The 27,202-nt window shown below is 39.9% G+C and overlaps 9 protein-coding genes across 9 annotated transcripts; 5 read left to right on the forward strand and 4 right to left on the reverse strand. All coding sequences in view use genetic code 12, as the record gives it.

Moving 5' to 3' along the window:
• Positions 1–201: 201 nt before the first annotated feature.
• Positions 202–1,746, reverse strand: RJT20DRAFT_132324 (uncharacterized protein; the record flags this gene model as incomplete). Its single annotated transcript, XM_064918132.1, has 1 exon — positions 202–1,746. The coding sequence occupies one exon, from the start codon at positions 1,744–1,746 to the stop codon at positions 202–204; it is 1,545 nt and encodes a 514-aa protein (XP_064777229.1).
• A 2,153-nt stretch (positions 1,747–3,899) lies between these two features.
• Positions 3,900–8,876, forward strand: RJT20DRAFT_13791 (uncharacterized protein). The gene has a single exon (XM_064918584.1). It carries the CDS (start codon positions 4,132–4,134, stop codon positions 8,566–8,568), a length of 4,437 nt encoding a protein of 1,478 aa, XP_064777230.1. The 5' UTR covers positions 3,900–4,131; the 3' UTR covers positions 8,569–8,876.
• Position 8,877: 1 nt separating this feature from the next.
• On the reverse strand, positions 8,878–10,214 carry RJT20DRAFT_13812 (uncharacterized protein). Its single transcript, XM_064918586.1, has one exon. It carries the CDS (start codon positions 9,820–9,822, stop codon positions 9,280–9,282), a length of 543 nt encoding a protein of 180 aa, XP_064777231.1. The 5' UTR covers positions 9,823–10,214; the 3' UTR covers positions 8,878–9,279.
• A 562-nt stretch (positions 10,215–10,776) lies between these two features.
• RJT20DRAFT_132327 (uncharacterized protein) lies at positions 10,777–11,316 on the forward strand (the record flags this gene model as incomplete). Its single annotated transcript, XM_064918133.1, has 1 exon — positions 10,777–11,316. One exon carries the CDS (start codon positions 10,777–10,779, stop codon positions 11,314–11,316), a length of 540 nt encoding a protein of 179 aa, XP_064777232.1.
• A 413-nt stretch (positions 11,317–11,729) lies between these two features.
• On the reverse strand, positions 11,730–16,046 carry RJT20DRAFT_143732 (uncharacterized protein; the record flags this gene model as incomplete). The annotated part of the gene is made up of 2 exons (XM_064918678.1): positions 11,730–14,589; positions 16,042–16,046. 2 exons carry the CDS (start codon positions 16,044–16,046, stop codon positions 11,730–11,732), a joined length of 2,865 nt encoding a protein of 954 aa, XP_064777233.1.
• Positions 16,047–16,150: 104 nt separating this feature from the next.
• Positions 16,151–18,401, forward strand: CEF1 (Cef1p). Its single transcript, XM_064916217.1, has one exon. It carries the CDS (start codon positions 16,231–16,233, stop codon positions 18,316–18,318), a length of 2,088 nt encoding a protein of 695 aa, XP_064777234.1. The 5' UTR covers positions 16,151–16,230; the 3' UTR covers positions 18,319–18,401.
• A 323-nt stretch (positions 18,402–18,724) lies between these two features.
• On the forward strand, positions 18,725–21,317 carry RIM20 (Rim20p). Its single transcript, XM_064916218.1, has one exon. The coding sequence runs from the start codon at positions 18,795–18,797 to the stop codon at positions 21,195–21,197; it is 2,403 nt and encodes an 800-aa protein (XP_064777235.1). The 5' UTR covers positions 18,725–18,794; the 3' UTR covers positions 21,198–21,317.
• Positions 21,287–23,177, forward strand: RJT20DRAFT_13832 (tRNA dimethylallyltransferase). Its single transcript, XM_064918590.1, has 2 exons — positions 21,287–21,510; positions 21,591–23,177. The coding sequence occupies exons 1-2, from the start codon at positions 21,409–21,411 to the stop codon at positions 22,944–22,946; spliced, it is 1,458 nt and encodes a 485-aa protein (XP_064777236.1). The 5' UTR covers positions 21,287–21,408; the 3' UTR covers positions 22,947–23,177.
• Positions 23,178–24,593: 1,416 nt separating this feature from the next.
• RJT20DRAFT_124372 (uncharacterized protein) lies at positions 24,594–26,862 on the reverse strand. Its single transcript, XM_064916219.1, has one exon. It carries the CDS (start codon positions 26,722–26,724, stop codon positions 24,970–24,972), a length of 1,755 nt encoding a protein of 584 aa, XP_064777237.1. The 5' UTR covers positions 26,725–26,862; the 3' UTR covers positions 24,594–24,969.
• Positions 26,863–27,202: the final 340 nt, after the last annotated feature.

Consider the following 27,202-nt stretch of genomic DNA (forward strand, 5'->3'; position numbering starts at 1 on the left):
TGGGGGCACACCTGTCGCAATCTTGATATAAACCGGTTCTTCCAGCTCAGACCCATTAATAATTATTACTAACCATGATCACTACTAACAAATGCGTAATAATGCCTACAGAATTGAAATGTAAACCAGTACCAAATTGGTACATTGCAAATATATTCTATAATGACAAAGCTGCAAAATATCTATAAATCAGGTGGAAGACTAATTCTTCTTCTTGCTCCAAAATTTTAAACTTGAAGCGCCGTTAGATGACGTATTCTCTATTTGGGAGATAGGGCTAGTGTTTAGCGAATGTAATGCAGATGCAATGGGTGTAGAAGCACCAGAGTGAGTGGTGCTAGTACAGTGTTGAGTACCAAAACGTTGGAGATTGTTATGGTGGTGTGAATGCGAGTGATGATGCGAATGATGTGAGTTGTTGCTATTGTTGCTGTTATTGTGTAACTTCAAATGTCCAAATATGTTGGCTATGGATGATGAAGAGGAGTTGTGACTTGGTGAATTGGCTTCGCTCCACTGAGGTGTTGCAGTGTGCAGCGTGGAGCTCAGGTGGGTGGTCAGATGCGATCCTGAGTTAGAAACGGATGATGATAAGGAAAGAATTTTTGTTTTCATTTGCTTGTACGATTGGTTCATATAGGCCGTTGGAGATGTAGACCCACTATGCGTGCTAAATCCACTGTCAATAGTGATAGATCTCGGAACAACATCCTTGTCAGAAGGTGGAGCAATGTCACCGTTGAGAGATGTTGGAGACGTTGGTACAGTTGTGCTGGTGGTTTCACAACGGCTGCAGTTTGTTCTCTCACGACTCAAGTAACTCATGTAAGCATTCTCCCGTATCAACTGTAAGACTTCGTTTTTGGCACATAATAATACAGGTGGCTTATGTAAAGTATTGGTTTCAGACTCTTTCAATATTTGGTCGTATAATTTCTGGGATAAGTTAATTTGTTCTGGGGCATCGTAGTTGATGTAGTTGGAAATAATCTGGTCCCACTGAGAATTTAACAATTGACGATCTACTTCAGTTATTTCGGATTCATCTATCACATCTTCTAATTCATCTTCATCTTCATCGTCCTCATCAAGATCCAAGCCAATATTCTTTAGCTTCAAGTTATCCCAAGTGTTGTTATTTAATTCAGTCAAGTTTTCCGGGTCCAAGTCGTCTATGGTAGACACAAACACAGCGTTTGGGTCCAACTCTTCAGAGCGGATGGAGTTTGCTGCTGATGGTATATTTTTACTGTAGGCTCTTCGGCGGCCCGGGAGTGAATGACCTATGCAAGAATCTATTGACTGGTTGTTCAAGTAGCAGGATAAGTTCGGGCTTGGGGTGCTGTTCAATCTTTGTATCTTGGTTGCGAGTGGAAATATGCGATCATAGTAGTATTCATATTTGTATATCTCTATAAGGAATTTTAAGTTTTCTTCACAATGAAGTTTGCTAACGAACTGCTGGAACTTTTTAACATGTTCTACCTTCAGTGAGTCACGGAGTTGGTCTATACTGTAGAGGAAGCAGTCATTAATAAGGTCGTCAAGTGGCGGAGGAGTTGATGTGGTGACCGACGTATTGAATGTGTTGACTGTGTTATTTGTACTGACAGTTGTGATGAGGTTGCTTGGTGATATCAGCACCGGATAGCAATTATATCTACTATTAAGTGATGACGACGGCTTCGTTGGAATAGGATTAAAGTACTTCGGCGAAGGCGATATTACCTTTGATTGGGAAGTCATCTCTATTACGTTGAATGCTGTTTGCTGAGTGCTGAGCCGATGTTTCGTTCAAAAATTCAGACTCTGGTCTTCGATTGGGGCATATATGTAGTGGCGGAGGCGATGATGTCAAGACAAAAGATGTCAAAAATGGGCGCACAGCAAGCTAAGAAGTGGTTTTTGGCCCAGAGTGGTCGTGAGGTACCAAGGGATAACCAAGAGTCAAAATTTTGAAGAAAACAATAACTATAAGTATAACTGGTGATAATTCAGATTCTGTTGAGGTAAGTTAATGATGCTATTATTTTGTCAGATTATGGAACATAAGAATGGCGTCTTCTTTTTCGCCAACGGTTTTTCTGGTGCTTGTATGCCTTCAAATTGCTTTTTTCCGCGGTTTTGAGTGATGATGTCGTGAAAACGTTTCTTTTTTTAGGAGTATCTGCAGGAATTGACTTCAATAGGAAGTCTTCTAGAATGTCGTCATGTTTTTGAAATTTACGTAGAAAATAACTGGAGTTTCTTCCATGGATTCCTGATGCTGTAATTACGCCAGCTGTGGGTTAGAGTTTATACATGAATGCGTAATCCAACACACTTCTCCACAAAGTTTCGAAACACGAAACGGAATGTAGCAAAATGTTGCACCTCCAGATGAGTTTGGCATAAAAAAACTATAACCATAGGTACCTGACCTTGGGGCGATGATCTCGCTGAGCTGACTAGATTGAATCTAGGCAACCAGTTTTCAACATTTGCTCTTCAAACATCACTTCGGTCTCATCCGGCTATCAACGAGATCCGCCTTATCGAACTAGGGCAACAACCACCTGCATTCCTGTGCTCCACAAGTAACCTGACATTACGAACTGGCCACTGCAAAGCCATGGGTAATATTATTTTGTAGTGTGTACAAGTGTCGTGTGAAGTATTCGAGTTTAATATATCCGATATGTACTATGCAGATGAGAACCCCAAACATGGCACAAATTTGACAAAGAAGACACTGTAACATACAGCAATGATCTTCCGATCTTCGGTAGTAATTTGGTGGGTGAAATCTTGGAGGTCAAAATCGATAACTTTAATGAGGTTCAAATGTGCATCGGAACTTTGAATGTCTCGTGTCTCGTTCCCAGGGCCAAACTACCCCTTGCTTCCGATCTTCCATATTGTGGATGTTAATCTCCAGCGCTCACAATGGATAACACCACTTTTCATGGGTAATCTTGTTTACTCTAATTGCTGCCTCGAATCTAATTGCATTACCCATGGTTTGCTTAGATGTGTCACAGAGATCAATGCGCCCGGTTAACATCGAGTTCCGTGCTTAGACTACTCTCATTCGCCTTATTCTTGTTCCGACCCCCTGGTTGGTGGCTAACAAATGCGCCTTAGCACTTTAACCGATTATTAACCACCGACCGGTTATGAGCTGGTTGGATTGGTCCCCCAACTCTTCCGAGAAGTGATGTCAAGAGCTGTTCTATGCAGTGTGCTTGACAAAAAGGTTAGGGGTAGATGAAACACACACAAGCTTTGGTGACATTAGGCCTCCATTGGCCAGCGGCTTTATGTGCACCACTCACGGAATCTGCTACCGTAATTACATTTACCTTGTAGGCCTATTGCAGCATTCATTCGGACATGATCGGTATACTGAGACCACACAAAGTATGCAGTTCTCTGGTCACAAATACTTTCATAGATACAGTTATAATTATGGCTGGATATCACAGCAAAATCAAAGCTCAAGACTAGGGTCTATTTCATGGGGAGTGCTCCAAAAATTCAGAGAGTAATTACATCATAACCAGTATTATATCTTTCATGGTGCTCTTATTCTTTCCCGGTTGCTCGTCTCTAACATCTCCACACACGCCTAAAGGCATAGTGTGCTGCCACCATTTGCAGTCTTGGGAAGCACGAGTCCCATACCTATCTCTCCATTATGCACACAAACGTGACTATTTGTAGTTGTACTTCCTAGGGTTTCAATAATATAACTACCATGGTTAATAACCTTGTTCCTGCCTCTTTATTTCCTCTGTTGTAGGTGCTATTACCATCCTCTCTTCCTCTCCCCATACTGTCTCCATCGCACTCACTTTTGTGTCTCTCACTAAACTGTGTCTCCGTACGGAGAAAAAAGACGAGATCACCACTTTTTATCCCTTATCTGACTCTCCTTATAAGGTAGTATTGTTGTTTCTTGTTCAACATTTTAGTAAGGAGCTGGTTCTTGTATTGGTCTTATATTGACATTTCGCACCAGGATCCAATCCACAACCAATTGAATTAATCTGACTCCCGATTCCTTAAGTTCTTGCCTTTAGCGCTTGCCTCTCTTCCCCTCCCCCACACTTTGCTTATTGATACCATACCCGTGTTGGATTCTCGTCTGCCATGCTACTGAAACAGCTAATTTTCAGACAGTCAAGACACAGAGCTTTATGCTTCAAGAGCCGTGGCTGGTCCACTGCTTCTGTAGTAGCAATAAAGCTTGTTCGGGTTCCCATGCAATACCCTGTACAGCAGCCATTTCAGGGGTTTGCGACCTCTCTGTTTGATAAGGATATTGACTACGATATTGACTTGATTTCGTTGACTAAAACTCCTAAAAAGTCACCCTACGATCATAAGCGTTTCTCATTTGAAACTGTAGCCACCCTTAAAGGATCACTGGTTGATCCAGAAATCATAAGAGAGGCTATTAGGGATATCAGACAAAAAGATGACGCGACTCCAAACAGTGCGTCAAAGGATCCTCTAGAGTTTAGGAAGTACCTAAATGAGGATCCAAAGGGCTATTTGGAGTTTGTTGAGCGGTATTTCACAGAGTTGGAGGTTTTCCTGACATTCATTCAGAAGTCATATGGTGGCAAGATTCGTAGTTTTGATCAGTTGACCCTGATTGAGGTGATGAATTCGCTTTACATATTCAAGAACTATTACCTGAACAACAAGATTAATGCTGTGAACAAGTACAACTACATCACGTATAACTATATGTTTGAACGCTTGTTGAGATACCTCAACGAAGATCCGTCGTTTCCGAGATTACTCAGTAAACTGTTGATTCCCAAGGTTCAAGACAAGTTGGTCCTCGTAGACTTGTACAAGCATGGCATTGGAAATTTCCTAAACGAGTTGCAGTCCTTGAATAAGGAATTCAACTTCCTGGATTTGGGTCTGTTGGCTCAATTACTGGCTGAAATCAAAAAGACATTAAGTCAATTCGACCAATTTGTGAAGACATATTCGCTTGTCGACGGAAACTTCTTCAAGATATTGATTCAAATCAATAGATATAAGTCTTTAAATGCCATATTGGATTCTTATCCGGAGTTGACAATAAGCCATTTGCTTATGATCCTCAACGATGAGCAATCATTGGAAATTAATACTCGTATTAAGGAGCTCTCTGGAGAGCAAGCTCAGGTTAAGAGCTTGGTTGAGGCCACACTTCCATACTTGGACTTGCTTGTAGCTATTGACGAGGTGGAAGGTAGCGAATCATTTCTCACTTTAGCGCCTCAATTATTTGAGAAGTCAAAGAGCAATGATCCGATCATTAGCGAGGCTGCCACTAAGGTTTTGAATACATTTTTGTCACTTTTCAATAGTGGGTTTATTTCTGTGGACGAAGCTTCTCCATTTTTAGCTAGTGCAAATGGAAACATAATTGATGGAAAGCCATACAGTTTAGAAGACCCAGTCCACAATTATGAACTTGCGCAGATTTGGGAGTTGAACTTTCCATTCGGGCTCTTGAAGTTGATCTCAATTGATTCTTTCCAAGGTTTAAGTAAGGAACGGATTTTGGAAACTGCCAAAGAAGATTTGAATGAAATACAGTACTCAGAATTTGAGTCTTCTATCAATTCGTTGGTTCAGCTTATTCCATGGACCGACTTTTCTATTTTAGAAACTATATTGTATGATGACCAATTCAGAACCTGGATGTATACCAGGGAGGCTCCATCGACTACTACATACTCTGTGGCCCAGGAAACGCAGGCAGAACAGAACACGGGAACAGAACGCTCATACGCTGAAATCCCTGATGACTTAGAGTTAGACCAATTTGTTGACGAGTTGACTATATTCAGAGATGATATCTTGAAAGGGCACTTCAAACAGTTCACGAGCTCTGATATTCTTTGTAGTCTTGAATATCACATTAATGAGGTGTACATTGAAGGCGAGTGCCCATCTTCACATCGTATGAATAAGAAGAATGTTTTCCAATTCATAAGATTACAGAAGCGGTTAGAAAGACTTTTTGAGCTTAACTATGGACACACTGAGGCCCTAGATGTGTTGCTAGCTTCAAGTAAAAAGTTTGTGCCATTAGAAACCCCCAAGCTGTACGTTCAACTCCCAGAAGATTTGGAGCTTCACAAATTCTCCTCTGAGCTTGAAATCTTTAGGGATGATGAATTGAAAAAGCCTTTCAAAGATTCCACAGTGGAAGAGATTAACCGTTTGTTGGATTCAAGAATAGACGAGGTATATCACGATGTGCCAAACTCCGACCCTAACTCAAGATTTGGCAAAGAGAATGTTTACGAATTTATGAGATTAAGTAAACGCTTAACGCGTTTATTTAATCTTAATGGAGGTAACACAGCTGTATTGGACACATTAATTCATAACCAAAGTGTTTTTGATGACGTTGAGATGAAAATTGCGGCCAAAAACAAGGAAGTTGAAGCATCACCCTATGTACAAATTCCTGATGATATGGAGTTGCACAAGTTTTCAAAAGAGTTGGAAATTTTGAGAACAGATGAATTGAAGAAAGCATTCGCCGAATCCAGTGTAGAAGAAATTAATTCACTATTGGATTGGAGAATAAACGAAATCGTCAATAATTTGCCAAATTCAAATCCCAGCTCGAGATTGAACGACAGCAATGTTTTTGACTTCATTAGGTTGAGTAAACGTTTAGCTCGTTTATTCGAGATTAATGGTGGATACACGGACACCTTAGATAGCTTGATTCATAGCCAAAACGTCTTCGAGAAGTTCGAAAGTGAAGTTTTGCCTAAAAAGAAAGATGAAAAAGAGAGCAATATGTACAAGCAACTTCCAGATGATTTCTTCTTGGAAGAATACATAGTTGAGTTGATTCAATTAAAGGAAGAGCTTGGAATTGAAAAGTTTTCCACAGTTTCAAGTGCCCAGATACTTCAGAAGTTGAACGAATTATCCAATGGGGAGGGAAGTGTCTCCAAGAAGATAATTTGGGGTAAATTGTTCCGCAATTTATCGTTATTATTCAAGCATAATCACGATAATTCGTTTATTTTGGATAATGTATTGATAAATGGGGAAGCTTTTGCTAAGTTTGAATCGAGAAAGTTGTTTGATGACTTGATTCTGAAACATGAAAATTCTTTAATCGGTCAGAATAGTAAGATTATCAACGACTCCTTTAAATATATTGAAGATTTCTTAAACAAGCTGAGCTTGTTAGAGAAAAGTGGCATTTGGGAACTAACTGACTCTGAGTTTGAAGATGTATTGGAAGAATATGCAGCAGGTCTAGACAAGACTTCTTATGATTACCCTGTTGTCTTAGACTTGATCGACGAGTTGAAGAACTTCAATTCGAAAATTGATTACTATCCTAATTTTTTACAGCAACTTTACGAGATAAAGTCTAATAATATCACGAAGAGATTGAGCGACCTGGATGTCGAAGACATGTACAAGGCATTCATTGAGAATATTGAATACGAGGAGACGAAAGATAATGGAGTCTCTCAGAGAATAATCTGCCCTTCAAAGAAGACTAAAGTGGGCATCGAAGAAATAACTACAAGACAGTACAGGCATTTCAACGATATCGATAATGATGAAGGTGCGGTAAATTCTCTTAAATCGGATTACAATGATTCCGAGAGATTATTGTCTTTGTTGGTAAAAAACGAGGATCCAGTTGATTTGGAATCCAATGAGTTCTTGAGAGGTAAATTTGAAAGTGAAGATGAAGATGTAATTAGGAAAGCCGTTTCTTCTGCTTTGCACGATGTTGATGGTGCGCAAGAATCGTTGGACGATTTAGATGCGGAAACCATAAGAAAATCGTACAGCAAGCGTGGTACGAGGTCCGTTTCCTCGGAAGTCCCTTCTGTTGATAAAGGTAAAATCGAGGACTTCTTATTAAAAGCTAAGAAGGAAAAAGAATTGGACCAAGAAAGAGAATTCCGTGAGTTGAAGGCTTACGAATGGAGTAATAGTATGTACAACTCCAACAGATCTTTAGAATCAAACAATTTTTTTGATCCACTAGATGTCGAATCAGAAAATGCAGGATTGAATATACCAAAGCATCACGAGTATTTGTTGTTGGATTTGGAGGGTCAGACGATTCCCTTCCAGAGGGAAAAGGTAATTAAATTGCCCGAAGAGGACATATTTAAAATTTTAAATAAATTTAGCAAGCATGATTTGAACAGGTTTCTCAGGAACTTCAAAAGATTACAAAGAAGGAATTGGAAGCTAGTTGGTAGTCAGATTGATGGGGATCAAAAATATTTGATCCTAGCTAGAAATGAAAAGAGCAAGAGGAACATATTCTACACAAGAGTCAAGCTGGTCTTAGCAACTGCTGGCGCAGTCCTCCTTACGCTTGCTGGTTTAAATTTGTGGCTTGATGAGGAAACTACGAAAGACACTATAACAGCTAAGCCAGACACATTCACTAAGATTGAGGAACCAATTGAAATAGTGACTTCACAACCACATACTCCAGTCGTACCACAGGCTATTGAAAAAGATGACTCTTCTACCAAGTCATTCTGGAAGAGCTTTTTATGGAGTGAAAAAGAGTAAGCTATGATTGGTAGCTGCATTTTTTATTATCAATACTTTTATGCTTATTGTGTTCGGCTACTAGGGGAGTCTAATCATGGAAGTTATGGTTCCGGAAGATATGAGGGAACGGATCAAGAATTAGTGTTTCGTAACGGAACGTTTTAGCTATATCTCTTTTATTATTATTTGACCAGGGTTTAATTCTTTATGCTATGAAGCAGTCATTACGACTTAGTTATACTTCATACATATGCTTGTTTTTATTGCAATAAAATGTTTTCTACTACTACTTTACGAGATAGAAGCGTTTCGCATTTGATCGCAAAAGATTGTTCTCTGTTTGACATCGTCACGTCATATTAACCTAATCTAATCTATATAAAGCAGAGGATATAAGTTTTGACGTATTACAATTACTTGCCACTGGTCTTCCGAGACGAATTCTTGAGACCGTAGTATACGTACTGTTGAATCTGCCAAAATGGTCTTGCCCTTCCTTTTGATTTTTGCAATCTATTATGACTAACTCTATTTTAAAATAAAATGTGGAAAAATTGATGTTTTTTTTTACTCCGAACCATACGTTCATATCTAAGTATTTGTTCGTCCCCTTTCTTTGGTACTTGAAGTAAAGCCCATGATTGCATATCAAGGGGTAAATTTTTTACTTGCTCTCTATGCTCTAGGAAAATACTATTATACAATTATGCAAATTTTTAGTAAGCCACCTTACTCCATGGTTACTTCCTTGGTTGGTAACTGCTCCATGTCCTTAGAAACATGGACAAATTTCATGACAGTAGCACCACCTGTAGTACCATTCCATAACTTCAACCTATCAACGGTACCCTTGTCAGTTAAGTCGGGGATCTTAAAACCTGTCAAATAAATCTGTTGGTCATACTTTCTCTTCTCCTCTAAAATCTGTTGTCTATTGGTTTGTGGTCTTCCTGGTCTTCTGTCCTTTCTTAACTGCTCCAATTCATCATCGAATCTTGAAATGAACAACTCGATAAATGACTTCATTTCTTGTAAAGTAAAAGTTTGAACTGTTTTAAACTCATCATCCTCGTTTATTAACTTCTGCAAGAAGAAAATGCTAGCCAAGTCATTCTCCTTTTGTTCTAAGGACTTGATCTTCTTGGAAGTAATCTTCTTGTCTCTCAAGGTAGCTCTGTTTAGCTGCTTGAATTTTCTTCCCTTGATATGTATAGAGCCAGTCGACTTAGACAAGTTCTTCGTCACCTTGTTCAAGTTATGTGCTAAAGGCATATTTGTGTGTTTTATCTATTAATGTTCCCCTTAATGAACATAAACTCTTCATAGAGATCAACTCATCTCTATAATTTTTTTGGTATTGTAAAATATTGATCCTGCATGTCATTTATGCCCTCCTCTTCCTCATCAACGGTGTCTATCTATTACATTACAGTATTGTTCTTGCTTGTTTATGGGATAATGTGTTACTGACTTATACAAAGATAAAAGAACATTGATTGTAAACCGTTGCTGAAACTTGTATCTTCTAGGACTCTTTGTTCGGCTGTGATGGGTGTAGTATCTAGAATGTCAAGCTGCTGTCTTAGACACTATTAAAAACGAAATAGGTGCAAAATTCTTGAATGCAGTATTCAATCTTCCATTTCCATCTTTTAGTAGTCTTGTAGTAAAGCTTCCGTATCTTAGCTTATTGCTGCTAATGATTGACCCTAAGAATAACTACAAGTTTAATTGATGCAAATGAAAACAAAGAATACTATACAACACAATACTTCGTCGTTATTATCACTTCCTAGACTTTTCGACAGAAATTTCTTCACACGATACTTCTTCCTCATATTCTATTTGTCTACCCAATTTTTACCACAAGACTCCACCATATGGCACATACAGTTTTCTACTAGCAAATGATAAATTTACATCTTTTTTTTCTCCATTATTCACAATAATTACCCAATTCACTTTGCCACTCACTTAAACTCACTTTATCACTTACCCACAAATCAACTCCCCATCACCATTATGTCGAACCACTACTTGAGCACTACTTGATCACTTCAAAGACATCAACACTCTTCTGCACTGTATACACTCATACACGTTAAGGTCGTGTGGCATCCATTCGACATTAACTATGAGGACAAAAAAATTTTATGGGGACTGAGTAGTCAAGTGCAGCTTCTAGTCAGTATAGAACCGACTGTAATCGAAGAACTCAAAGCTAAAATGGTCAAATACACAGAAGAAAGATTATTGGAAATCAAGGAAGAAGCTTATGTTCCACAACCACAAATTTTGGAGGCATTCAATGCCATGATCGAGGAGGTGAAGGAGCATGCCGCAGCTGAGTACGAGAAGCACAAGTCTATCAAATGGAATAACGGAGACACCTATATCGATGAACGTGGTAACGAAAGACCATACCACCACATGAATAGAAGAAGAGCGTCCAGAACTGGAAACAAGCCAAACTTGAGAAAAAAGAGTGTAGAAAACGTCCAGGTTGACGAAGACGGATGGGCCACTTTGACCAAGCCAAAGAAGTCTTTCGGCGCTGAGGAAGGTGAAGAGGAGAGAAGCAAATTCAGAGAATCCTTGAAGGAGGGTGGAAAGGGCGGTGCCGTTAGAGCCAAGCCAAACAATAAGAACTTGGGATCTTCCAAGGCTGTAGACCCAAGAGATGCAATTGCGGATAAACAAACTATAACTTTCAATGCATTTGAAGCTTTGGGCGATGGGGACGACGACGATTCCGATGACGAATAATTGACGTATGAAGATAGAGAAAGCCCACTATGCAAACATATATTGTTGATTATTTCCCTGCGGTTGGAGAGGACATTTAATGACATTCGTATATCGACTGTTTGGGGGGTGGTAAATAGTACATCAACAGTTTTTTGTAATTATTTCTAGTGTATATTAAAAACATACTTTGTACTGGTGAAGTAGTATTATCGTTGTAAAAATGTGGTGAACAAGGTGAAACCATCAATTACGCATTCGCTGTATTTTGAGCTATATTTTTCACTTAGTTTTTAGAACTACATATTGTCTTGAACAATTGATTGGTATATAAGTCTTTAAATAAGTGGTTAAAGTTTGTCCGTTCGTGACCATAATAAATACAATATTGCATCTACAAACAAGTGTAGAGCATAAAAAGGTGTTCTCAGGCTCTAAACAATTATCCGAGCGTCATCCTCAGTGTTTAAATCGTTGAGAATGGAATCCAAATCTGTAAAGGCCATCTGCTTTGAAAGAATCGAGTTCAGGGTTAAATGGTTAGAAGTGGAAGTGGAGACATTGTCTCCGAGAATCGTTGGCTTTTTAGGTCTTTTGTGATCCAACATCAAGTCTTTCAAGTCCGCAACTCTAGGGGAATTGAAATATCTTGGACCTTCCGAAGTATAGATGGAGTTACTGGTGTAATCACTAGTGAAGGTGCCATTAGGGTTTGCAAATCCACTACCCGTCAAGGAGAAGTTTCTACCATTGAAATGCTGACTATTGTGTAAGATCTCAGAGTGAATGGAATTTATATCTCCGGCAGTTCCTAAACCGCGTCCAGTAAAATTATTCTTGGTTGAATCACTCAATGAAACAACGTCACTGTCAGGAGTGGAGCCCGATCCTTGGAATGATTCTGTGAATTTGTTAGCGAAGTTGTTGCCTCCGCTCAAGGATGAGTTTCTTGGATCACCGAAAGTATGACGACCGTGATGACTCAATACGCCATCTAAATCTAGAGATTTGGTTGGATTAATATGGACAATGGTAAAATTATTTCCACACACAAAGTCGTCAAAATCTCTTCTTGTGAAACTATATTTGGCATTTGTGTCTACCTCGTACTCATTGTTAAGAATTGCATTGATACTGGCGGTATTCTTGATGATTTCTAAATCTGTAGGTGCAGAGTCCAAGCCGTGAATCCACAACTTGTTTAATTTTCTATACTCGACGTCTTTCAACAACTTCGAAAAGAACTTAGAAGTTGTAGCGTAGTGATTCAACTCTTCTGGGTACGAGTCATCCAAGGTCTTCATACAATAGTAGGCTACTGTGTGGGCTATAGTGTCTCTAAACTTAGCATTAGGAGGAACATCACTGATGTCATTCAATGGAATCAACCAGTTGTAGAGGAAAGGAAAGAAGTTGGTAACAAAGTTGACACCAAGGACTTTCAACATATCCTTCATGACAGTAATTAATGAAAGCACAACTTCGGTGTTTGGAGACTCATGAAAGTTAAAGAACTTGTGCACGTAAAGAAGGAAGTGGGAAATGAAATTATCTGGGTTAGTGAGATACTGATTTACATCAGGGACCAAGTAATCCTTGGGGTTTTTGTTGTAATTTTCAAGCAACAAAGAGTCAGTTGACTGAGTAATAGCATCGAGACTCTGGGATGGTTTTGAATCCTTGTTTTCTTCCGATTGTGAGCTCGTCAACTCATTGTTTAAGAATTCGTGGAATACCTTCAAGTATCTAATTTGAATCTCAATTATTTGCGTTGGTGTAAATACCGTTTTCTTTGTTGTGTCTTGGTCGTACTCTGTCTCAGGAGAAATTACTGGCAAACTTATTTCCCAATGCTCTAATTTTACGTGGTTTCTGTTAATAGAACTAGACTTCTTCGTCAACATGGAAAAGATTACCAGAATATCACCAAGCAAAGTCATTACCAAGTTGTGAATGCTGTCTCCATTAATGTTTTGTTGAGACTCTTGGACACGGTCCACGAATGAGAATTCCATCGCAGAATCGATTTTGATTAAGATCTCTTGGATCGAGTCAGGGACTTGATCGTAGTAATAGATATGAGAACACAAATTACAAATACAATTGGAGTAGACATTCAGGAGCTTTTTGACTTGTTCTGGCTTAAAGTAAGAAGACTGGTCAAGAATTAAGTTTGATTGCAATGACAATATCTGCTGGATGATATCAGAAACCGACAAACCAATCATGTTCACATCTGAAGATACTAGTCCTAAAATATGACCAGCATATTGCATCTGAAGGCCGTAGCCAGGGTTTTTGCTGGTAGCTTCTTGCGAAATAGAGGTCAATCTTGCCAACAAGGTTGCCAAACTGACGAAACGCAATTGAACTGGAATCCATGTAGTACACATCTCCAAAAAGGTGGCACCCCACTTTTGGTCGATTTTGGCATCGTGATTGTGCTTAACGACAGCTCTTGTTGCTGTAGAGATTTGTCCGCTCAATGTGGTGTTGAAAAGTGCTTTCAAACTGCTGAATGCCACTTCAGTAACATCCTCAGGAGACAAAGAATCGTTCTCGAAGTCTTCTTGTATTCTTTTATCAGACTGGCCGGTTGTTTTCGACAGCACAACTCTGGAAAGTCTATGGTTCTCAGATTCAACATTCACATTGCTTCTTAAACGGGTTAATAAGTTTTGCTGACTGCTGTGAGTCTGAATAGTTTTGGTTAAGAACGGAATTGCCATTGAGATGAACTTTGAGCCGATCTTGGCATTGTACCCTAAACAAGGAGAGATGTCTTTGATGGCCATGAGTGCAATCATACGCCATTCCAATTGGTTTGGGCCCTTGGCATCCAGGTTCTTTGAACCGGTGCTAATCAAGTCTTGAGACACATTGGTGAAGGACTCGACAAAGCCTTTGTCTCCCGAGAACAATCCACCATCGAGGTGTTGACAGAAAACTCCGTATGTTGTGACAACGCTTTTACAGAGAGCTAATTCTTTTGTGCCAAGCACAGACCCGAGGATAGAGCATACTGACGAGGCAAAGACATTCAAGTTATCAGCACATTTCTCGATTAAGGCTGAAATGATTCCCAATGTTACTTGGAGATTACCTGAACGGTTATGATTGATATCAGACGCGGTTTTCTCTTCGAGGAAGGTCACCACCTTCTCGAGCTTGACTGTTCTGGTTGAAGCATAGTACAAGAGGTATGAAAGTTCCGATGGGTTTGGCTTCTTGTCAGCTCCTTTTCCTGGCGGGTAGCACTGGAGGATGAGTTTTTGGTGCTTGGAGTTGAAAATCCTCATTGGAACGCCGATATGTTGGGATTAAGGACTAGCAGAGGAAGAACTGGGTATATAAAGCTAGTACTGCTGCAGCACTTATTCGTGATGAAATTCACACCGAGGCGACACCGTTAAACGACAAGAGCAGGCAACACCGAATTTAGAAGACGAAAAGAATGAACAACCTAGCAATCTCCAAATCGGTGACGGTAATGGTGATGGTAATAATGATCGAGTAATATTATCCAGATCTTGATACGGCGTGTGGGGAACCTAAATATTTGCACAAGGGACTACTCACCAAAGGAGATTAACTTGGTGGACCGGAATGAAATTTGTGCTTCTGTCCGTGCTGCTACTGAAGACGTAGCAGTGAAAGAAGTGGAGAGCCCGCCGAGAGAGATGCACGCGCGAAAGAAGTTTTAGTTTGCGAGGTGAGTGTGATTTTGCGAGAGCGACAATTGCCGGAGGTGAGAGCGTGGGGAGACAGTTGTGTTAGTGAGAGGTGGAGCGAGGTGAATAGGGAGGAGTGGTAGCGCGTCATGAAAGGTGAGAGAGGGTGGGGCATGGGAGGTGGGAGGTGTGCTAGAGAGGGGAGAGGAAGGGTTACTTTGGGGGGGGGGGGGGGGGGGGGGGGGGTAGATAGAAAATGGCGACCAGGGGCTAATTAGATAAATTTTAGGTTCAGAAATGAGATAAGGGATGATCAAGGGTGAAAAGAGCGAAAAGGGTGGATTTTGACATGGGTTTGAAGCAATCGAAGGTTTTGAGAATGAAGGTTTGAAATTGAAGGATTTTGAGGGTTTGAAAGATTTTAAAGGAATTGACGGCTTTTTTTTGGGTGTGGTTTTTTTTAACCTGTCTGGTAGAAGAATCTTTCTGTGGACCACACCATATGGTATTTTTCTGTCTACCATGTAAGTTGGATTGGTATTTTGTCGCGTAATTTGTTGTGTAATCTGTTGTGTAATCTGTTGAGTGTGTAACCGGGAAGAGACACCTATCTTCTCTCTCTCTCTCTGTCTGTCTGTCTGTCTCAGTCTATTTCTGTGTGTGAGTCTCTATCTCTCTATTGTGTCACTGTAACTAGCTCTCACACAATCACACTCTTTCTCAAACTCTCACACACTCTTTTTATTCCTGTCTCCTCTATTTGTATCTTCTTCACTCTCTATCTCCTCCCTCTCACTATCTATCTTTTTACCTGCCTTCCCATTTGACCGATTAAATGACAAATTCACCTGCTCCCATTAACAAGTGCAAAATTCGAAATCAAGCTTTGAACTTGCATATTTTTGGTGCAGACCCCCTTCGCATTCTTTCTGTCTGTCGCTTATCCCCAAACTGTTTTAAGACAGAAACTGCGTCAATCAAATAAATCCGTCCAAGAATTTTTCTTGGTTTAATGGCTTAGAATTGGAGCTAAGTGCCGGACAACCATCCAATTATTCAAAATGACGTAGACAACTTCATAGCAGCGGCATGGGTCTCAATGGTAATATAGTAGTCATAGTAGTCAGTGGTTTATATACAGAAGCATCGAAAAATAGAACTTCTTATTTACAGTCTTGTATAGTGTTATATGTAAATATGATTCATTAAGGTAGACATAGCTCTTCGTGAAAGATATTAAGTACTTCGCCCAAGGACCTCCACAATGGCTCCAGTATACGTCAAGGGAGGTGTTTGGACCAACGTAGAGGATGAGATCCTAAAAGCAGCGGTATCTAAATATGGCCTTAACCAATGGTCAAGAGTGGCATCGCTATTAACTAAAAAGTCTGCAAAACAAGCCAAAGCACGCTGGAACGAATGGTTGAACCCTAATATCGACAAATCAGAGTGGTCTCGGGAAGAAGATGAGAAATTATTAAGCTTGGCCAAGTTGCTTCCCAATCAATGGAGAACAATTGCTCCTATCGTGGGACGAACAGCAACCCACTGCGTTGAAAGGTACCAAAAACTACTTGATGATGCTGCCAATGACGGCGGGTTAGACGATAAGGAGGCTACAGAGTTTGGCCTCAGCGGTCCGGGAATAGAGTCCTTGCCTGCTACAGGAGCTTCTGGAGTTGGAGAACTTAACATCAACCCAGAAAGTAAACCTGCAAAGCCTGACGAGGAAGAAATGGACGATGAGGAGAGGGAAATGTTATCTGAAGCAAGAGCAAGATTAGCCAATACACTGGGTAAAAAGGCCAAAAGAAAAGCGAGAGAAAGAATGTTAGAAGAGAGTAAAAGAATTGCATTACTACAGAAGAGAAGGGAATTGAAAGCTGCAGGGATCAATGTTGGATTGGAATCAAAAAATAAAAAGAATAGAAAGGAGTTCGATTACAATGCTGATATTCCTCACGAACATAAACCGCAGGCCGGACTCTATGATGTATCTGAAGAACAGCAAAAGAATCAATATGAGAAAATAGATTTCTCTAGACGGATAGCTAAAGATGGAATGAGTATGCAAGAAGTGGACGCCAAACACAAGAAAGAGAAGGAGAAGAAACAGAAAGAAACAGAAAGCGAAGCCAAAAAACATAAGCTCGGATTAGAATCTGCCATAGAAGTGTTAAATGAACACGAAAGGAATAATTTAAAAAAGAGGAAGTTAGAATTGCCAGAGCCGGAGCCTGAGATTACTGAAGCCCTTGTTAATGACAAGGTGGAGGAAAGCAAAGGTTCTGTTGTTTTGAAGGGCATATTCGATACCCTTCAAAATCATATTACAGAAGAGGAAGATGATGAAGCCGATAGGGATAAGAGAATAATGAAAAAAGCCAAAGAACTTATAGCAAGCCAAGCGACACCATCGACCTTATTAGTGTATGATGATTCCATCCTACCATCGCAAGAATCCACCAAGAAGGATGCCTCTAAGAAAAAACATGCAAAAGCGGATTTAAAGAAGTCTATAAGTGTCATACTCAAATCGAAATTTGCATCATTACCAAAACCTCGCAACAATTCAGGATTGATTTTGCCAAGCTATGATCCCAATGAAGAGACCATCAAACTTGAAGTAGAAAATGATGTCCCCGAGGATGATCTCAAAGTAGATCAGGGGGAACGTCTTAGAAACCTCCAAATATTGCAACAAATTGAGGAGCAAAAGGCAAAAGCCAGAAGATCACGAGCTGTGCAGCGTGAGCTAAATATACCAAACCCACAAAAGCTCAGGAAGCCGGAGTCAAAGGATTTGTCCGCTGTAGACTTGATGGTCTTGAAGGAGTACCAAAGTTTGGTTAAATCAGATTATAGAAAATATGTGGATCCTACATACCAGGCACCTTTGGTGGAAGATTTGGAAGAAGACGTCTACAACAGTGTCAACGCTGAAGTAGAGAAGGAAATGGAAAGGGGAGATATATCTAAGTTGCATACAATCACGCAAGTAAACTTTGAATTGCCAGAGTCTTTTGAAATTGCAGAACAGATCATTGAGAGGTTACATGAAATGCAAAAGGCTTCGCTTGCCGCCGAAGAAAAGTTTCAGGATTTAACATCATATGACGAGTACAAAGCACAAGAAACGAAATTGAATGAAGAAATATATGGTGAGTATGCAAATTTGTACAACGCAAATCAAGAGTTGACCACTGTTGAAAGCATGTTGCAAGAAGAGAGCGTTGTTATTGAAACTAAGTCAAAGAGATTGCACGACTTAGTTGATCGTTTGGTGCAAGCCGAGCACAGCATCCAGGAGCATGTGCGTCTGCTCAGATTAAAGACATTAGACAATGTATAAAGCCATTCATAGAGCGTTTTGACCCTGTAAGGTCTGGGATATTTATAGATGACGTTAATAACAAAAATACAATACAATACAAATTTTCCTTATTGTAAAAGCCTAAATAAAGTATTTGCAGCCATTCAACTCTAGTCATTACCTCAACGCTTCCTTCGAAAATTCTAATTTCTAACTCTACTACTACTTTCATAAATAGCTACCCTAGCTCACAATACTCACCAACCTCTAAGACCACAACAACTAACTATTAACTAAATCAACTAACATCAACCCACGGTACTCACCTCTCTTCTTTCGCATCCTTTCGCATCCACTGATAATTTCTGGGCAAAAGCCTGCACCACTCTTAAGAATCGTGCACAGCCAAAAATCGTGATGTTTACCTTCTCTTAACTATGGAGAAGAAACAGAATAAGGAGATAGCAATCATATGTTGAATTGAAGTATATAAGTAGATTGCCTGTTTCTATATCATGAACACCAACTTGCTCTACGTGCCATTTCGGCAATCGAGAGCCATTGATTTGGGAGCAGAATTACGGGAGGTGATAAGAAAGGACTATTTCCAGACACCCTCTTCTTTTGAGACCGATCTCCTTCGAATCACTAATCTACGCAATAAAGTCACTGCTTTGAAGGGAGAAAATTTGTCTGTGGACAATGAAAACACATTAAAAGAGTACTACGTTCATCTCAGTTCCATCAGGAAGAAATTTGCTGACAATTGCATAGAATTCGGATGGTACGATACTCTTACCTATGGACCCAGCGGGCCCACTAAATCGAGATCACTCCGGGTAGAGCAATTGAATGTCATTTTCCAACTTGGTAGCTTGTATTCTCAGTTAGCATTGTTGGAATCGAGACATACCGATGAAGGCTTAAAAAATGCCTGTTCGTATTTCCAAATGGCGGCTGGCTGTTTTGAACTCATTGCTTCCATAGTGAAGAAGGAATCAGAAGATTCCACTAGTATACTACAAATACCCAGAGACCTTCAAAGGGAAACTATTGAATGCTTAAAATACTTGATGTTGGCCCAAGCTCAGGAAACTATCTGGCAAAAGGCATTGGGAAATCCATCGATGAAAGACACAGTCATAGCCCGCTTGTCAATTCAGACATCAACTTACTATTCGCAAGCACTCGAAGATGGAAACAAATCTGATTACATTAAACTAGAATGGATTAACCATATGGGAGTAAAGAAATTTCACTTTAAAGCAGCAGCTCTCTACAGAATGTCCATCGTGAGTCAGGATATTTTTGAATATGGGGATCAAGTAGCATTTTTGAGGGCAGCATCTGCAAGTTGTGACTCTGCGTTGAAATATAAAAAATATGTTGCACCTTTCGTGGTTGAAGATTTACAAGGTTTGACTACTATGATTAAGGATGTCTTGCGAGTAGCTGAAAAGGATAATGACTTGGTATACTTGAAGATAGTGCCGAATGAAAAAGATCTCAAACCAATAGCAGGAGTTTCAATGGTGAAACCCACTATTCCAGAGCAGCTTTCAACCCCCACAGAGAAGAGAAAGCCTATTTTTAATGAGTTGTTACCATATATCGTCATCCAAGTAGCTCAAGCATTCAGAGAGAGACAAGATAAGTTCATTCAGGAGAAATTTGTTGATCCAATCCATGCATTGAATAAATTATTCACTAAATTTATAACTGATCGAGGTCTTCCAGCATCAATTGATTCGATCCAACAGCCGGAAAACTTACCTGACTCTATAACACAGCATTCTCAAGAGATTGTTTCCTTTGGAGGTATTCAGATCATTGAAGACTCTATCACTGAAATTAGAAAACTCGCCGTGGAGAGCAGGCAAGTACTTGAGCAATGTCAAAATAGACTTAAGCTTGATATGGATGAAGACGAAATGTTGAGACAAAGACAGGGTTCACAACACTGGGGCAGACCTAGGACTGAAGAAGCTGCTTCCCAGTTAATCGAAAGAATTCAGAAGATGAGCAATTATCTTGAACAAGCGAAAGCTGGTGACGATCAAGTCACTTCAAATTACTATGAGATTCGTCCATATTTGGAAGTGTACTGTAGTGGATACAAGGGTCTAATCGATTTTATTCCAAATTCCACATACACAAAACTCGATAGAAATATTAGTGTCATAGTCTCTGACTTACGTGAGGCAGTCAACCAAGCATCGGTTCTTGAACAACAAAGAAAGCAATTCTTAATGGATTTAGAGATTAAATCAAGAGAGAAAAATATCCTACCAAGCGTAATAGAAGAGTTCAAAGCGAAACAAGACAAGATATATGACGAAAATGGAAATTTCCTTGAAAGAGAGTTTGAAAGTGTGTATGAAAAGCACATTTTAGAGTTCACTAGAGATATGAAATTCATTGAGAGCACAAAGAGTAAACAAGAATCCTTAGAACATGATCTTGATACTTTGAACAACCGGTTCGTCTCCGAATATAGTGATCGTAGCAACGAATCACAGAGCAAAAGAAAGGACGTTCTTCAGACCCTAGAAACTGTATATTCAAAGTATCTAGAGGCGATTTCTAATCTCAATGAGGGTTCGAAGTTCTACAGCGACTTTATTCTCAAGGGCAACGGCGTTTTACTAGAATGTGAGGAGTACCTTCACAATAGGCGGATGGAGGGAAGAGAGCTAGAGATTGCTATTGCAAATAGATTCAGGGAGAATACCCCGGTTATCCAGCCACCCCAGGAGCAAGTGTCGAGTAAAGAGAATGTTGAGATCAGTCCATCATCTCTGCCAGGGAAGTCTCATAGAAGACCAGTTAAAAAGAATGAAGACAATAGGGTTCCTCTATTTTCTCCAACAAGCAAGCCTGGTGTTTGGAATCCAAATCAAGGAATTAAATTCGGTTAATATATCTGCATTCTATCAAAGTACATAGCGCTACCTATTTAATATACATATATAATATAATTGAAAATATTGGTAACTATTGCACTGCTCTGTCCATCAACCAGGTTAATCTGGGGTAATGCGAAATCAAAAATTTTTCATTTGTTAACGAAGACTGTTGCAATATACTTCACTAAAACCAAATAATCTAAGAAATATGTATATATAATTGATGATAAGGACTTACTTGAAGTATATTAAGAACTTAGTAATGACGGAACCCAAAAAGAATATCATAAGCATTGTTGGCACCACAGGTGTTGGAAAATCACAGGTAAGTTTGTTTAGTTCATGTAGTGAGAGATGAGATGCAATTTGGCAATGAATACAATTATAGTTACTAACCAGCTTCAGTTTAGCATTGACTTGGCTCAGGCCATTAATGGGGAAATCATCAACGCTGACTCGATGCAAGTCTACAAGAAATTGGATAATATAACCAATAAGCATCCAATCAAGGAAAGAGCGGGCATTCCACATCATGTAATGGACCATGTAAACTGGGATGAGAAATATTTTATCCACAGATTTTCCAAAGAAGCGAATGACGCCATCAAAGATATACATAGCAGAGGCAAGATACCTATTGTCATTGGAGGAACTCACTATTATTTACAAAACTTGCTATTCAATAATAAGACCATCGAAGGTGCACCATCCGATAAAAATGAACAAGCAAATGAAATACAATTAACTGAGGAACAAGTCAGCATCCTTGATGGACCGGTAGATAGGATATTTGAAACGTTAAAGACTATTGATCCAGTGATCTCCGAGAAGTTCCATCCTCAGGACAGAAGAAAGTTGAGACGTGCTTTGGAGATATTCTATAGAACAGGAGAAAAGCCATCAACTATCTATCATGAGCAAAAGATCGAAGAGTTAGAAGAAAGTTCATTAAGATACAACACTTTGCTTTTCTGGGTCTTCTCAGATCCAGAAGTGTTGAAGGATAGGTTAGATAAGCGAGTAGACACAATGATGGAATCTGGTGCTCGTTCCGAGATTGAAGAGCTCTACGAGGTTTATGAAAAGCAGGATCCCAAACCTGATTGCGGCAGTGGGATCTGGCAGGTTATAGGGTTTAAAGAATTTTTACCATGGTTGGATAGCAAAGGAGATGAGTCTGTTAACGATAAGACAAGGAAACTATTATTTGAAAATGGAATTGAAAGGATGAAAATACGAACAAGGCAGTACGCTAAATATCAGGTGAAATGGATTAGAAAGTTGTTGTCTGTTGAATTACAGAAAGAAGCGAGGTTCAACTTCAAATATGGTGGAAAATTATACTTATTGGATGCAACAGATCTTACTAAATGGCAAGAGAATGTAGGTAAGATTGGGATGGAGATTGCAAGGCAGTTTTTGGCAAACGGACCACTGGCTGTCACAATACCACAAGCACCTGAACACTTACAGGACATTATTCCTAAAGAAGACTTCTTTTCGAACTTTAAGAGCAACAAGACATTGGGCTCAGAGTCAAACTGGAAACACTATGAGTGTTCAGTTTGTAAGGACAAGGATGGAAAGCCTTTGGTTGCTGTAGGAGAAGCCAGCTGGAAAATACATATTGAAAGTAGAAGACATCTGAGGCTGGTTTCTGCTGGAGACAAGAAACGCAAACATGAGGAGTTAATTAAACAATACAGCAAGCGTAAGGAACTATCAAAGACTGAAAAAGATGACTACACGGAGAGCAAATAAGTTTCTTTCTAGATAATAAGTAATTTCACCCATGCAAAAGCATAACAGACTAGTAAATAGGAAATAGAAATGAACCGACCCTTTCCAACCTATAGTTCTTTTGTAAGTTGGCGTGGTTTTATGTAATATACTGTGTGTTAATGTCCTTTCAGTCGCATCGAATTTGATTGACAATGCCTTCTAGAAGAACTCCTATAAAAGCTACTCTAGACGACAGCAGTCTCCTCTCTGATGGATTCAAGTCGTAATTATAAACCTTCCAGAACCTAACCCTAACTGGTACAAATCATAAAGTTGCAAAACTATTCAAGCCCTAAGTTACACAAAGTAATGATTTTCCCTGTATATAGTGGACCTCTTCCAGTATAAAAAGAATCAGAAGTTGAAAATTTTTAAGATAGTTTTATGCCTTTTTCCTTGATACGAACGCTTCCTATTCACTGCACCATTCCCTGTAATGAATGACTGGAGGGGAAAAGGAAAGCCAGATCAAGCTGTCGAATAACGTCCTCATACTAAGTTTGCTCTTTGCCTGTAGCTTAATTGGATTCTGCGTTTTCGAAACAATTGTAATAGAAAGTCTAGAACTTGTAGTTAGCTTCTGTGCTCTCGTGTAGAGTCACAAGGCGCATTTGAAGAAGGCACGAGTCAGGCTCTTTGTTTTTCTTATAATTGTAGTCACTAATCCGCTGTGCACAACCCGTCGGAACTATGCCACGCAGGTTGAAGTCGACCACTGCAAGGAGCTAACCGTTGGGCTCGAGAAATATAGTGTTTTTAACGGCTTCCAGGTTTTGGGGGTTAGGCTTCAACGTCCCTAGGCCTACATGTCTGGTCCTCCTGAGCTCCATTTTTTAAGGTTTATGAACCTTAAAAACTTGAAGGACATACGTAACCGGATAGCCCCGAGGTAAATGTTGCAAATGGGCCAACAATGGACCTTATCTACATGTCAATTTCATGTCTAAAAACTTGGTTCTCTGTCTATTACTATATTAACGGAACCTTGTTATGGAGGCTCAGACAATATACGGACTTTGTCTGTAGGTTGGACTTTAGGCGAACGCATGCAATATACTATGTAGTATATCTCCTATTGGTACGTAAGTTCCCACTAAATGAGCTCTTAAGGGGGTCCCCGCCAATAATGAAAATGTAGGAACTCACCCTATTCCTGTTCTCTCTATGTTTAATGAACCTGCTGGATGTTGAAACATACAAAGTATGAATAAAAGAACGTACCCGCCTACGTCATTAACTGCATAAGGCCTCAAATTCACACCAGGGCGTTTTTTGGCGTTGTGTATGGCTGGTTTACTATCACCCAGATAGAAGCTAATAGACCTCCGTAGACACGCCTTACACTACAACTTCAGCAAAGACGTATAAGACTTCAAATGCAGTTTACATTAAGGGCAGGCTGACTACCGTGGAAGTGTGCAACTAAATAGGAACAATAGCTTCGGTGATGTGCGAACGCCTTACTTTTGAGGTGCCCAATTTGTATGCTAAACGCTCAAAACGGACTGAAATTGGACAATTGGTGGTGAGTATCATTACATGAGCCATGGTGGATGGCGGTTGGGTGCAAATGGAGGAATCCAATTCAGTAATAGTTTACAGTTTACACAGTTATGATATAATATAACCTTTATTTCAAGAGTGAACCCAAACTGAACTCTTCTAAGAGTAATAAAAATCTAGTGACTAAAAAAAATCTATAAGGTAGTCTATAAGTATGAGGAGCTTAGAATCAACAAGGAGCCTGTGATCTCTCGATCTGCGGTACCTTCCTGATCCTTGTATTGTAGCCCTAAAAAGAAAGGAACCCAGTGATATTCGTAACGGATCAATAACATAAAATTAATTCATTTCTTAACATAATAGTCAGCGAACTATATGTTGCCAGTAACATAAAAAAACCCACACATTAGTAATAATATCAGGAATAAAAGACATTAGTAGTACCTTTAAATTAGAAGTCTTAACCTAAGCTCTAAGGTACCACTGTGCCTCTATTCTATCATGAATAGCTATCAGTAAAAGAGAAGCATCTACTCTCCAATACTTTTAAGCTAGGACTGATCGAGGCCTCTTTGGCCTCGTTCAGTAAGCTCAACTGAGCTTTGTTCTTTGGTCTGAGTCTGCTGTTCTGTTTGTTATTTAACAATGAAACACCAAACTGACGATTTAAGCGCTCTTCGATCTGTATTAACTTGGTGTCAAGTTGGCATAATGATGAATCCTGCTGTAATTGCAAGTTATTCAAGTCGTGGTCTGAACACCATCCACTTTCTGTCAAGTGCTTCCTTGTCAATTCAAAAGCATCGGTAATAGATTGTTTCTGCTTTTCCAAGAAAGAAGCGTAGCTAACCAAATCTTCAGCATTAGATAACTCTGAAATTGACTCGATTCTTCCCCTTCCACTGAACTGCTCTCCATCGCTCTCTTCTACCATTTGGTCGGAAGCATTTGATGACGAACGACTTGAAATAGAAACTGAGTTGCTGTACTTGGTATTCAACGAATCTATGTAATTCTGCTCTATATTTGATAGCGTTTTCTTAGTCGATGACAAGTTCTCGGAAATAGTGATTATGGGTGATGTGAATGTTGGAGTAACAGGTGTAAGCAAGGCGTTAGAAATCGTACGAGATCTTGACTTCTTATGCGTTCCAGAAGTGACAGAAGGTACTGATGAGTTGAATGTGGATGAGGCAAAGCTAGAGGACGAAGACGTCGACGAATGCGAGGAATGAGGAGTATGCTGGCTAAAGTGTGGAGCTGGAGCAGATGTGATGTCGTTGGCTCTCCAGGTGTCGATCTGAAGAGGATTTAACACAGGTCTGTTTGGCTGCTGAGATTGCGATTTGAGTGTAGGAGTAGATGAAGTAGAAGAAGTGTTGGAGTTTGTCGTGTCTTTACTTGAAGACATACTCAACTTTCTGATTCCGTTTTTAATACTCTTCAAACGTTTGAGTGGTGACGAGTTAGAAGGACTAGCAACTTTATCGCCATCGACAAAACTCGACGAGTTCGAGGATGCTGGGTTCATGGCTCCGGAAAGTGATCCATTATTAGTAGTAGATGAGGACACGGAGGGGAATAACTGGAAGTTCGAATCTATCATTAGACTAGGTGAGTCCAAAGCGTAGTTTGAAAACGACTGGTCGTGGGCAAAGAAATCTGAATATGCGTTGCTGTGGTTGAGGCCTGATGGTTCGTCTTTAAGAGCGTAATGACTGAAAGAAGAAGTCGATGATCTGCTGTCTGCACTTTCATCGTGTGAAAGCAGAGGGCTGTGGTTGTGGTGACTGTTGTTGGAGTTAGTATTATTAGAAAGCGATTTGAGATCGGACACGGACGAGCGCATCATGAGTGACGTTGAGTTGACCACATCACCTGCTTCGTCTGGCAAAGGAGGCAATAGTATTTCTGACTCTATAGGTTCTGACTTGGTGTTTCCATTGCTTATATCGGAAGTTGAATTTGAGTGGTGAATCTCGTTGATATCTGCATTTGGAGATATGTTATTGTTGGCGGCAGATGTGCCCACGCTGTTTATGCTGGCGGCAGAGTTTGCAAGGCCGGTATTATTCTGAACAGATGAGTTTGTGATATTGGAAGCGGAGTTGGTACGGTTGTGGCGTTGTTCTATGTTTGAGGTGGTGACTGTACTAAGGTTGGATTTGACGCTGTTCAGTCTGTGCGAGTATCTGGAGAGAGAGGGCAGCTCTTTCTCCTCTATCACGATTCCCAACCCGCCGTAATCATTCATTATGGGCAAAACTGAGGCTATGACGTGACAAGACTATACTTAATACGAAATCTTCAATTTGCTACGGTAAAGTGATGTCAACGGTGTCTATACTTTGGCCCTCACTAATTTTTTCAGTACGGGTATATCTGAAATATATATCCTTTCAGATACTGGCACTGTTAACTATGGGTGAAAAATAAAAAAATAGCGTCACTGGCTGAGAGTGTGATTCTGCAGTTTAGGTGAGTCTGGCGGTGGTTGGCTCAAGAAAAATTTTTCGGTAGAGACACGGAGAGGGCTTCAGAATATAGGAGGAAGGATTAGTAAGATGGGAGGTATAATGGTTAAAAGAAAGAACAGACAAGGAAGAGAATTGGAAGGGTGTTGAAATGTTATATATGAAATTGGCGACGACAACAAGATTGTGGTTATTTGGGTGTTTAGGGGATAGAGTGGATACAGTGGAGACATTGTGCTGGTTCGATAGAGAAATTGG

Source organism: Scheffersomyces xylosifermentans (assembly GCF_036884685.1).
Source record: "Scheffersomyces xylosifermentans strain CBS 12540 chromosome Unknown RJT20scaffold_1, whole genome shotgun sequence".
Lineage (NCBI taxonomy): Eukaryota > Fungi > Ascomycota > Pichiomycetes > Serinales > Debaryomycetaceae > Scheffersomyces > Scheffersomyces xylosifermentans.